Source organism: Geotrypetes seraphini, chromosome 17, assembly GCF_902459505.1.
Source record: "Geotrypetes seraphini chromosome 17, aGeoSer1.1, whole genome shotgun sequence".
NCBI classification, from domain to species: Eukaryota; Metazoa; Chordata; class Amphibia; order Gymnophiona; family Dermophiidae; genus Geotrypetes; species Geotrypetes seraphini.
The window spans coordinates 44540025-44553036 of record NC_047100.1 but is presented as its reverse complement, the minus strand read 5'-3'; the positions used below and the strand labels follow the sequence as shown (position 1 = coordinate 44553036).

General features: G+C 47.4%; 1 protein-coding gene across 3 annotated transcripts in view; it reads right to left on the bottom strand.

Annotated features, from left to right (window-relative positions):
* Positions 1 to 13012, bottom strand: part of DOCK3 (dedicator of cytokinesis 3) — a 694894-nt gene that overhangs the window by 372707 nt on the left and 309175 nt on the right. For all 3 annotated transcript variants that reach the window (XM_033926008.1, XM_033926006.1, XM_033926007.1), the window contains exon 21: positions 5745 to 5845. In XM_033926008.1, the coding sequence (XP_033781899.1) occupies positions 5745 to 5845 (101 nt within the window). The remainder of the gene's footprint in view (positions 1 to 5744; positions 5846 to 13012) is intronic.

Genomic DNA, 13012 nt, shown 5'->3' with positions numbered 1-13012 from the left:
CCTCCTTTAATTCTTTCAAAACCCTTGGATGGATTCCATCCGGACCAGGGGATTTCTCAGTTTTAAGTTTTTCTATCTGCCTGTGTACATCATCAAGGCTCACTTCCATGGATGTTAATTATTTATTTGGAGTAAAACAAATAAGAATGTCAAGTGATGAATTAAGGTATTTCTGAATGATTGTTGTACACTTGTAATTTTTTTGAAAATGAATAAAGATTTATAAAAAAAAAAAAATACAGTGGTGCCTCGCATAACGGCCGCCTCGCACAGCGAACGCTGCGCACAACGAACTTCTTGTCTTGATTCGTACAACGGACTTCGTTTCACACAACGAAGTCGCCCGAGCTGCATCGCAAACCTCCCCCCGCCGCCACCGCATATTGTTAAACCTCCCCCCGCCGCCACCGCATATTTTTAAACCTCCCCCCGCCGCCACCGCATATTTTTAAACCTCCCCCCGCTGCCACCGCATATTGTTAAACCTACCCCCGCCGCCACCGCATATTTTTAAACCTCCCCCCGCCGCCTGGGCCTGCGCTGATCTCTGAATGGCTGCAGTCAGCTCTCGCGGGACTCACAAGAACTAACTGCAGCCAGCTCTCGCGGGACTCACAAGAACTAACTGCAGCCATTCGGAGATCGGCATGGGCCCACACAGGCGTGCAGAGGAATTGCTCCTGATCTCTGCGCTTCTGGCCTGTACGCCACTGGCTGGGAAAGATGGGAGGAATTAAAAAAGGTACTGGGGAGTATGTGGGGGGTGATTATAATACACAGCAAGGATCAACAAAACCCCTGTCTCCCCTCCCCTTCACATATATCCCCTCTATATCATGCTAACAGCTCTAACAAGATAAATTTATCTTTTTTTATGTCATCTTAGCATATTTTATGCTACAGAACGAATTATTTTTTTTTACATGTATTGTTATGGGAAAACGCGTTTCACATAACGAACTTTTCGCATAACAAACTTGCTCCTGGAACGAATTAAGTTCGTTGTATATACCTCCCCCTCCCCCCAAACATTAGATGGTGTAAATTACAATAGAAAATGGTGTTTACTCATTACAATAAGAAGTTAATGGCTCCCAAATTTTATTAAATTTCTTATAGCTTCCTTGTTGTATAGCTATTGCTCTTTCCATTTTATATATGTGACATAATGAGTTCCACCAGAAATTATAATTGAGTCTACTGTAATTTTTCCAATTACTTGTGATATGCTGAATGGCGACTCCTGTCATTATCAATAAAAGTTTATTGTCATTCGATGATATTTGGCTCTTTTTCATTGACATACCAAATAGTACTGTATCATAAGATAATGCCACATGCTTTTCCAATAAACAATTTACTTGATCCCAAATTGAGTTCCAAAAGGCTAAGATAAAGGGACAATAAAACAAAAGTTTCCAAGTTTCCAAGTTTATTAGGTTTTATATACCGCCTATCAAGGTTGATGATCTAAAAGATGATCTAAAGTCCCTACTTCAAGATTACAGTGCCAACATCTATTAGACTTTGAACTATTTAACTTTTGTAGTCTAACTGGGGTCCAAAACTCTCTATGCAGAAGAAAAAACCAAGTTTGTCTCATAGATGCAGACACTGTACATCTCATCCTCCAAGACCAAATTTGTGGCCATTGAGATGATGAAATTTATTATTATTTATTTATTATTTTCAACTTAAATTTCAAGTATTACACTTGTACAGAAAGCAAGAATAGGATAGATATCAAATACAAAGCAATATAAATCTTAAATTAAACAAATATACTATTTATGCTCAAGTCCACAATTAGGATCCAAGAATTATTGAAAATTGGCGAAATTATCTAAAAAGAAAATTGTAAAAGAAGCTGAGAACTATAGCACTGAGATGAGGTCACAATATCCTAAATATAGGGCTCAAAGATTGTTAACATTCAGGCGAGACATAGCCACAAAGTTTGTCAATTGTGATGGTTCAAAAAACACATATTTAAGAGTACGGTGATATACAATACATTTACACGGATGTCTCAAATAAAAAGTTGCTCCCAAAGATAAAACCCCAGGTTTCAAAAGAAGAAATTCACGGCGACGCCTTTGCATCTCCCGTGCCAAATCTGGGAACATTTGTATGTTATAACCAAGAAAGCTTTTTTGTCTATTTTTGAAGAAAAGTTTTAACAACCATGTTTTATCAATTGGCAAAGCTAAAGTAATAATCATGGTGGCTGGTGATGCTAGATCCTTCTCAGATGTTTCTAAGATCTGTGATATATTTGGAAGTTCTTGATCTGAAGGTTTTTCTTTTAGTTGTTGATTTTGTTCTTTATCAGGCAAATAATAAACCCGTGAAAATGGTGGTAATGAATCTTCGGGTATCTCTAAGTTCTCTACTAGATATCTCTTAAGCATTTCTCTAGGTGTTACTAACTCGAGTCTTGGAAAGTTAATTAACCTTAAGTTATTACTGCGTGAATTATTCTCGAGCATTTCAGTCTTCTTCCTTAGGTTAATATTATCTTTAACTAAAGCCTCTTGAACTTGTTTCAATGATACAATTTCTTTTTCCATTTTTTGAACAGATAAATTAGAAATATTCGTTTCTTTCCTTAAATCCTTCAATTCTTTATCATGTTCCTTAATTTTCCCTTCAATTTGTTGGAGTGTAGGAGTAATTTTTTTAACAAAACCAGCCAATAAGTCCCAGATAGAGTCTAAAGTCACTTCTGCAGGTTTAATCAATTCAATTGAGGTTTGTGTAGGTGTAGAGTGCTCACCGTTCTGAAGTCCTTCGGGGGGTGTCTTCAGCCCTTCCCCCTCATGTTGAGATGATATTCCCCCAGGTACCTCCATAGGGGCCCTAGAAAAGTGGGCCCCAGTCTCCAAGCTCTCCAGTAACTCTTCCCTTGCCTCTGGAGAGGAGAAAACCAGTGAATCCGGGGTTTCCCCGCCCCTGGGAGAGCTGGTCGTCTGGGGTTGCGGGGGCGGTGCCCTAACGTCGGGGCTCAGTGTAGTGTCGGGCCCAGGAACATCCACGTTGGTTTCGCCTCCCTGTGTTGTCAGCGGGCCGCCATCCGACCTCCTGCATGCGCCGCAGTAAATCCTGAATATTCCCGAGACCCGGGGCTCCAGGTCGCCGCGAGGCAGAAGCGGCACTCCGGCCCCGTCTCTTCGGCATCGCGGTAAGTAATTACCGTTAAGGAAATTGAAAGAAGCACAGTCCTGGGACACGCAGCTCAGCGCGTCCTGTCTCAGATCGCCATCTTGGATCCTTAACTCTGAGATGATGAAATCTGATGCTTAATCTCAATGTTCCAAATATCTCTAAGACCATTTTTGGGTTTCTTTTTAACAGATCCATTTATAATTTTATACCACTGTGCAGCCTGGTGACCCAGAAAGTCTGCCTGAAAGCATAGAAATTCCAGACTATATTGCGTATTCAGATTTTTCCATTCAGGGAACCCTACCTGAATGGCCTGCTTCAGTTGCAACCACCTAAAACTTTGTGATTTATTAAGACCATATTTATGCTGCAACTGTGAAAAATCAAGCAGTTTACCATTTAAAATAACATCATTTAAAGTCCTTATACCTGCAATCATCCAATGCTTCCAGATGATCTTAAATCCGCCAATTTGAATCTTGGGGTTTAGCCATATGGTTTGATTTATTGATTTACTAATAGGACTATTTGTTAGATTGCTGACAAATCGTAAGGTTTTCCATGTGTCCATTATAATTCTGTTATCTTTATACAGTCTAGGCATCTTGATACTAAGGACATGACAAAGATGTAAAGGAAACATGAGTCGCCATTCCAAATACAACCAATCCGGTGTGTAATCAATGAGCTCAGGGAAGACCCAATATATACCTTGGCGTAAAATATAGGCTTGATGGTACCTATAAAAGTTTGGAAAATTTACCCCACCCTACTTAATTGGTTTTTGTAAAGATACTAGAGCGATTCTAGGAGTTTTACTTAGCCAAACAAATTTTGTAAGAATAGAATTCAATTTTTTTATAAAAAGACCCCTGAAAAAAAACTGGTATCATTCTCATTGGATAACAAACCACAGGCAATATGATCATTTTAACAGTTTGAACTCTCCCCCATCAAGATAAATGCAAAGGATTCCACTGCTCACACATTTGTTACCTTTTTTAATATATATTTTTCATTTTCTTTCACCGTATCTTCTAGTGTGTTTTTAATCCAAATACCTAAATATTTTAGTCCATCTTCCTTCCATACAAATGAGCATGTATCAAACAAACTCCTTGTACAATGTACATTAAGTGGAAGAATTTCAGATTTACTCCAATTTATCTTATATGCTGAGAATTTTCCAAATTTTTCTATCAATTCCAACAAACATGGAATGGTTATTCTTTGATTTCTCAAATGAAGTAATATCATCTGCATATGCAGAGACTTTATATTCCCAATCTTTACAGGGAATACCCTGTATCCCCTTTGCTTGTTGAATAGGGTTCTAAAACAATATCAAAGAGCAAAGGAGATAGTGGATAACCCTGTCTAACTCCCCTATGCAAATTGAAATGTTCTGATAAATTATTATTAATATATAATCTTGCCATAGGGGAGCTATACAAAGTTTGAATCATTTGTATAAATCCAGAACCTATACCAAACCATTCCAATGTCTGATACATGAATGTCCATTCCACTCTATCAAAGGCTTTCTCTGCATCCAAAGATACCATAAAAGCTGGATCATTCGTGTCTTTTGTTAAAATTAATGTGTGAAAAGCCAATCTGGTATTATTAGTTGAATGTCTGTTCGCAACAAATCCAGTTTGATGCACATCAATGATAAAAGGGAGAGCATTAGCCAACCGCATTGCCAATGCTTTAGCTAATAATTTTCCATCCACATTAATTAAAAAAATAGGCTTGTAATTTGAAACCAAAGTAGGATCTTTATTTGGCTTTGGCAAAACAATAGTCAAGGATTCTGCCATAGTACTTGAAATGCAACCTTTACTTAGTTGAGACTGATATAAATTTAATAATTGGGGTAATAGAGAAGTTTGAAATGATTTATAAAACTCCACTGTAAAACCATCCCCACCTGGAGCGGATCCAACTCTAAGAGACTTCAATGCTGTTTCTAATTCTGTTAATGATATAGGCTCTTCTAAACTTTTTTTTATGTGATCAGAAATTTTTGGACCATCAATAAGTTTTAAAAATTCTAAACTATCTTGAGTTTTATCAGTATAAGACTCGGAAGAATACAGGCCTTTATAAAAATTTAAAAATTGATTTAAAATAATTCCTATCTGAGTGTGTGTATTTCCTTTTCCATCCTTTATTGCTATAATTTTTGTTCTTCTTTTCTTTGCTTTAAGATAGTTTGCCAGTAATCTTCCCGCCTTATTTGAACTTCCATAATACAGGGTTTGCTAAGAAAATAAATTTTTCCTTACTAATTTTGAAAATAATTCATTATATTTACCCTTTGCTTTTAAAAGAGCCTGTAAAGTGTCTTGTTCCCATTTATCTACTAATTTAGATTCCAAATGTTTAATTTCTTTTTCCAAATTAGAAAATTTTTTTAATTTTTCTTTTATGTGTATCTTCAACTACAGACAGCTCTAAAAGGAGTCTTCTTAAATGCTGATCTTGTTCATGGTTATAAGCTTAAATGCATTTCCTTAATGATATCTTCAGATACAAAGGGCAAAAGAATAGATGAGCTAAAAACTGACACCTACTTGTATGCCAGTGCCCCTGCAAAATGCTTCTGAATGTAGGTATCCATCACTGGACGGAAGTGGAAATACTTGCTGTCCCTGAGAAGATTAATTATAAATACCTGTAAGAGGTAAAGAGTCATCAGAAATAGGGAGAAGGGAGAATTCTATATAAAGCACATAAAAGCAATTTTTTCTACCTGGAAGCTTTCTGTTGCTCTTTTATATTTCCAGCTCACTCTTAATGAGAGCTGGGAATGCTGCCATGAGTCTCCATTTGTAACAACCCAGGGATATATACCGTGTTTCCTTGAAAATAAGACCTAGCATGATTTTTAAAGATGCTCCTAATATAAGCCCTACCCCAAAAATAAGCCCTAGTTAAGATCGACTCCTGAAGCCCCTCCCGAATGTCCCTGACACTCCCCGACTCCATCCCTGACACTAGTGCTGCCCGATTCGCCCAAAAAAATCAGACTTGTCAATTCAGCGATCCCCACCCCAATAAGCCTGAAATATCTTCACTCCGAGGCCTCTAAAAACAGCAACAGTGGCAGTGGCGCTCTGAACAAGCTACTTCTGCCAGGAGTTCATCAGTGACGCAGAAGAGGAAAGGCCCCGGCGAGGAAGGCTGTGAAGCAGCCCGCTGACAGTGCTGCTGCTGTTTTTGGAGACCTCGGAGCAGATATATGTTAGTCTCACAATGGGAGGGTCAGTGGGATTCTGCTGCACAGGGGGATGGAAGGGAGGGACAGAAAGATGCTGCACAAGGGGATGGAAGAGAGGGTCAGTGGGGTTCCAATGCACAGGGGGATGGGAGGGAGAGAAAGATGCTGCACAAGGGGCTGGGTGAGAGGGGAGGAAAGATGCTGCATATTGGGAGGGGGGAAGAAAGGAAAGAGGAAGAATTGGGGTGGAGGACAGGAAGGGAGAGATGATTGTTATACATGAAAAAAATAACACATCCCTCGTAAATAAGCCCTAATGCATTTTTTGGATCCAAAAAGGAGAAATTAGGTTCTTACCTGCTAATTTACTTTCTTTTAGCTTCTCCAGACCAGTAGAGGTTAACTTTACGAATGGGTATATATCTAATCATGACCAGCAGGTGGAGACTGAAAACAAAACTTTGGGACAGTATATCCTAGCCCCTCCTCTCTATTTCCCTCAGTCTGCCGAATAGCCAAGCAGAACCAAGAACTGGAAAACAACAGAGAGAAAAAACAATACTCCGAAAGGAGTAACAAATAACATACCCAAAATGCTGTTGGAAAATGCAGAGGAGAAATTCCCGAAGGAAGAAGGTCCCCACAGCTCGCCAGCTAAGCCAGCCGAGCCACAGCCGCTGTTCTTCAATTCTCCCCGGCCCTAGAAAAATACTAGAACCCGCAGCAAAAACCAAAAAACTGCCCGCGCAACAGCCCCAACAACAACAACAACAGACAGGGTGGGGACCTCTACTGGTCTGGAGAAGCTAAAAGAAAGTAAATTAGCAGGTAAGAACCTAATTTCTCCTTCTTTAGCACTCTCCAGACCAGTAGAGGTTAACTTTACGAATGGGACGTACCAAAGCAGTCCCTCTCACGGGCGGGACCCCCGAAGGGCCGATACCACAACACGCTCACCGAACACCGCGTCCCGACGCGCCTGAACATCTACCCGATAATGCCGAACAAATGAATGCAAGGAGGACCAAACCGCAGCCTTACAAATATCCACCGGAGGCACGAGCGACGACTCAGCCCAAGAAGCCGCCTGACCCCTAGTGGAATGAGCCTTGAGAAACTCCGGAACCGGCTTCTGACTCAGAAGATAAGCGGAAGCAATCGTCTCCTTGATCCAGCGCGCAATAGTAGCCTTAGAAGCGCCAGCCCCCCGACGAGGACCCGCCAGAAGCACAAAGAGATGATCGGAGCTCCGAAAATCCCGGGTCCGCTGCACATAAGCATGGAGGACCCGACCGACATCCAACTTGCGCAGCTGTCGTTGCTCCGAAGAACCCTCCCGACTACCCAAGACCGGGAGGACCACCGATTGATTGACATGAAAAGGAGAAACTACCTTCGGCAGAAAGGAAGGAACAGGCCGCAAAACAACCCGCTCCTTCGAAAACTCCAGGAAGGGAGCCCTACAAGAGAAAGCCTGTAGCTCAGACACCCGTCTAGCGGAAGTAATGGCCACCAAAAAGACCGACTTCAGCGTAAGGTCCTTCAACGAACAGCCATCCAACGGCTCGAAAGGAGGGCGCACTAGAACAGAGAGAACCAGATTGAGATCCCAAGAGGGAATCGAGGGCCTTATGGGAGGCCTGATCAACTTGGCCGCCCTAAGAAAGCGAATCACATCAGGAATGGCTGACAAACGCTGACCTGTCACCAGCCCCCGAAAAGCCGACAGGGCCGCCAGATGAACCCGGAGAGAAGACCAGGCCAGGCCCCTATCCAGGCCATCCTGCAAAAACTCTAGAATGTTAGGCAGAGAAGCGCGAAAAGAGACCACTCCCCGCGCTCGGCACCATTCCTCAAAAAGACGCCAAACCCGTACATAAGCCCGAGAGGTAGAAAGCCTCCGGGACCCCAAAAGTGTAGAGATCACCTTGTCGGAATATCCCTTCTTACTCAGGCGGCCCCTTTCAAGAGCCAAGCCGTAAGACAAAAGGGAGACGGGTCGAACATGGGAATGGGACCCTGCGTCAGAAGATCGCACCCGAGAGGCAGAGGAAGAGGATCCGCCACCAGATGCCTCACCAGATCCGCATACCACGGACGACGAGGCCAATCCGGAGCCACCAAAACCACCAGCCCCGGATGGCGAACAATGCGAAGCAGTACTCTGCCCACTAATGGCCAAGGAGGGAACACATACAACAGCCCCTCCGTTGGCCACGGTTGGACCAGAGCATCCAGACCCTCGGCCAGACCGTCCCTGCGACGACTGAAGAAGCGGGGTACTTTGGCGTTGCCACTTGTAGCCATCAGATCCATCAGGGGCTGCCCCCAAGCACGCACTATCAACTGAAACGCCTCGGCGCCGAGACACCACTCTCCCGGATCCAAGAAGTGACGACTGAGGAAGTCCGCCTGAACGTTTTCTACCCCGGCAATGTGAGAGGTCGAGAGGTCCAGAAGATGCGACTCCGCCCAAACCATGAGCCGAGCCGCTTCCTGCGCCACCAGAGTGCTCTTGGTGCCCCCCTGACGATTGACATAAGCCACCGCCATGGCATTGTCCGACAGGACTCTGACCGACTTGCCCAACAAAAGGGAGTGGAAAGCCAACAGCGCCAGCCGGACCGCCCTGGTCTCCAACACGTTGATCGACCAGGAGGCCTCCTCCGTGGACCAGGTTCCCTGAGCTGAGTGACCCAGGCACTGGGCCCCCCAACCCAGGAGACTCGCATCCGTAAGGAGCACCGTCCACCGCGGAAGATCCAGACCCACCCCCTGAACTAGGTGAGGGGTCCGGAGCCACCAACGCAGACTGCAGCGCGCCAAGCCTTGCAGGGGAACCGGAACATCCATCCCGTGCCTCTGGGGAGACCACCTCCAGAGCAGAGCATACTGGAGAGGACGCATGTGGGCCCGCGCCCACCTCACCACGTCCAGGGACGCCGCCATCGACCCCAGGACCTGGAGGAAATCTCGCGCCCGAGGACACCGGGACACCAAAAGCAGGCGAATCTGAGATTGCAATTTGCTCACCCGGGCCTCTGGGAGGAAGACCTTCCCCAAGGAGGTGTCGAACAGCACCCCGAGGTACTCCAGACGCTGAGCCGGAACCAACCGACTCTTGGAAAGGTTGACCACCCAGCCCAGCGACCGGAGAAACTCCACCACCCGAGCCGTAACCCGGGAGCTTTCCTGCAACGACTTGGCCCGAAATAACCAGTCGTCCAGGTAGGGGTGTACCAGGATGCCCTCCGACCGCAAGGCTGCCGCGACGACCACCATCACCTTGGTGAACGTCCGGGGAGCCGTGGCCAGCCCAAAGGGAAGCGCACAGAACTGATAGTGCCGACCCAAGATCGCAAAGCGCAGGAAACGCTGATGAGAGGCCCGAATGGGAACATGCAAGTAGGCCTCCGTCAGATCGAGAGAAGTGAGAAACTCCCCCGGTTGAACCGCCAGAATGACCGACCGCAGCGTTTCCATACGGAAAGAGGGAACCTTGAGAGCCCTGTTGACCCCTTTCAAATCGAGGATGGGCCGAAAAGTCCCCTCCTTCTTGGGCACCACAAAGTAAATGGAGTACCTGCCCGTGCCCCACTCCGGGGGGGGCACTGGAACAACTGCCCTGAGATCTAGCAAGCGCTGAAGGGTCTGGCGAAACGCCAGCGTCTTCCCAGGAGTCTGACATGGAGAAGCGAGGAAAAAATCCGGCAGAGAGCGGGCGAACTCCAGGGCATAACCGTCCCGCACCACCTCCAGGACCCACTGATCAGACGTGATCTCGGCCCATTTGGGAAAAAAGTCGCGCAGCCGGGCCCCCACCGGAACCAAGGGGGGCGCCGGCAAGGCGTCATTGTGCAGGACGGGAAGCGGGGGAACCGGCGGAGGGATTCCCTGCCCCCCGACGGGCCCCCCGAAAGGGCTGCATGCGCTGGAAGAACCGACCCCGGGAAAACCCCGGAGACTGGAAAGAAGCAGCCCCACGCCCAGGGCGATACTTGCGAAATTCCCGCAAACGCCCCCGGGCCGCACCACCCCGAGACGCCGGGCGGGCACGGTCCTCCGGCAAACGGGGAACTTTCGAGTCCGACAGAGTCTGAATCAACTTATCCAAGTCCTCTCCAAATAAAAAACGACCCCCGAAAGGGAAATTTAGTAAGCTTAGCTTTGGACGCAGCATCCGCCGCCCAAGCGCGCAGCCACAACACACGCCTTGCGGCCACGCCAAAAGCCATAGACTTAGCCGAGATCCGCACCAAGTCATACAGAGCATCAGAGAGGAATGAGGCAGCCATCTCAATCTTCGCCACCTCCTGATCCACCAGAGACCAGTCATCAGACTCTCGATCCAAGACCCGCTCCGCCCACCGAAACACGGCGCGAGCGACCAGTCCCCCACAAATAGCCGCCTGGACCCCAAAGGCAGAGACTTGAAAATTTTGCTTAAGGATGTTCTCCAATTTGCGCTCCTCAGAGTCCCGCAAGGCAGAACCGCCCTCAACAGGCACGGTATGCCGCTTGGAAATAGCCGAGACCACCGCATCCACGACTGGCGAAGCTAACGTAGCCCGATCCCCTTCAGGAATGGGATACAGGCGAGCCATGGTGCGCGCCAGCCGAAACGGCGTCTCCGGCGTTTTCCACTGCTCAAGAATAATATCCCGAATATCCTGATGCATAGGAAAAGAGCGGGAAACGGAACGGATCCCTCGTAACAGAGGGTCCCCCACACGCGGAGTCTCCGGCGGCGCGTCCTCAAAACGCAAAACCGAAGAAACCTGTTGAATAAGGTCAGGCAGCTCATCTCTCTGAAAAAGGTGCACCACGGACGCCTCGTCACTGGAGAACGGGAAACCCGACAACCCGCCGCCAGCTTCCGTCCCCTCCAGAGGGTCCTGGAATTCCTCAGAAGGGTCCAGGTCCTCCTCCAGACCGACACGTTCCTCCGACCACAAATCCTCGTCCCACGACACCCGCGGACGCTTGGACAAGAGAGGCGGCGGAGGGGACGTCACGTCAGACGAGAGAGGCAAAGCCGCAGGGAGCGCGGAGGAAACCCCACCCCCCGAAACCCCCTGGGCGCAACCGGGACCCCCAGCCGCCTGAAAATAGGCTTTGCATAAAGAAAAGAAAAAATCAGGGGAAAAACCCCCCGAGGGTCCCAAGGGACTCCCTGCCACAGCAGGGGACCCAGCAGAAACCTGCCCCTGCTTAGACAAAACAGGGGGAAGGTCACCTGAGGTGGAAGACAAAATGGAGGGGCCAGACAGAGAAGATGGCGTCTTACCCGCCAAAACAGCTCCCTCCATAGCCTGCAGCGGCTGAGAGACCTGAACAGTCTCAGCCGCTAAAGCAGGCAAGCCGGCATCAGCTGTCAAAATATCAGCTGAGAGGGAATCCTCTAAAACCCGACCGTCGGCGGCTCGGGGAATCCCTCCGTGGGCGGACGGAGAAGACCGGGCTTCTCCACCGTTCCCTGCCGACTCGCGAGGCACCATCGGCGGGGAGCTCTGGGCGCCTGCAGCCGCTGCCGACGGAGCTCCTCCACCGCACCGGCCTGAACACCGCTTGCACAGGCCGGCCGCGAGTGCCTCGCGTCTGGAGCACAATGAGCACTTTTTCCCTTTAGAAGTGCTCATTGCTCCATACGCGACCTAGCTGTAAAAAAGTGCCGGTTAGATGAAAAATACAGTAAAATACAGTGTTCTTAAAGGGATACAACCCTCCAGACCAGCACTACCTCAGGATTTTTTTTTTTTTTTTTTTTTTACAGAACAGACTCCACAGGCTCTCTAAGCAATATGCCTTGCTTGATTTAGGGGGCAAGGCTTACTGCTGAGGCTCCTCTAAAAAAATATGGGGAGGTGGAGGAAGTGGGGGGAGGGACCCCGCTCGAGACCCGCCGGGTTTGACACCCCCGAGGTCGGACGAACCCCCAAACAGAGTCCGTCCAAGCTCCGTCCGGCCAAAAACAGGGACAATAAACCCCCTAAACAAATTCCAACAGCCCTACCAAGGGAGATGGGTACAGATCACATCAACACCTGCTGGAGACTGAAAGAAGACTGAGGGAAATAGAGAGGAGGGGCTAGGATATACTGTCCCAAAGTTTTGTTTTCAGTCTCCACCTGCTGGTCATGATTAGATATATACCCATTCGTAAAGTTAACCTCTACTGGTCTGGAGAGTGCTAAAGAAGCACAGTTACTTACCGTAACAGGTGTTATCCAGGGACAGCAGGCAGATATTCTTGACTGATGGGTGACGGCACAGACGGAGCCCCGGTACGGACAATTTTAGAGTGATTGCACTCTAAGAACTTGGAAAGTTCTGATAGGCCGCACCGCACACGCGCGAGTGCCTTCCCGCCCGACAGAGGCGAGCGGTCCCCAGTTAGGATAAGCCAGCTAAGAAGCCAACCCGGGGAGGTGGGAGGGACGCAAGAATATCTGCCTGCTGTCCCTGGATAACACCTGTTACGGTAAGTAACTGTGCTTTATCCCAGGACAAGCAGGCAGCATATTCTTGACTGATGGGTGACCCCCAAGCTAACAAAAAGAGGGATGGAGGGAAGGTTGGCCATTAGGAAAACAAATTTTGCAAAACAGATTGGCCGAAGTG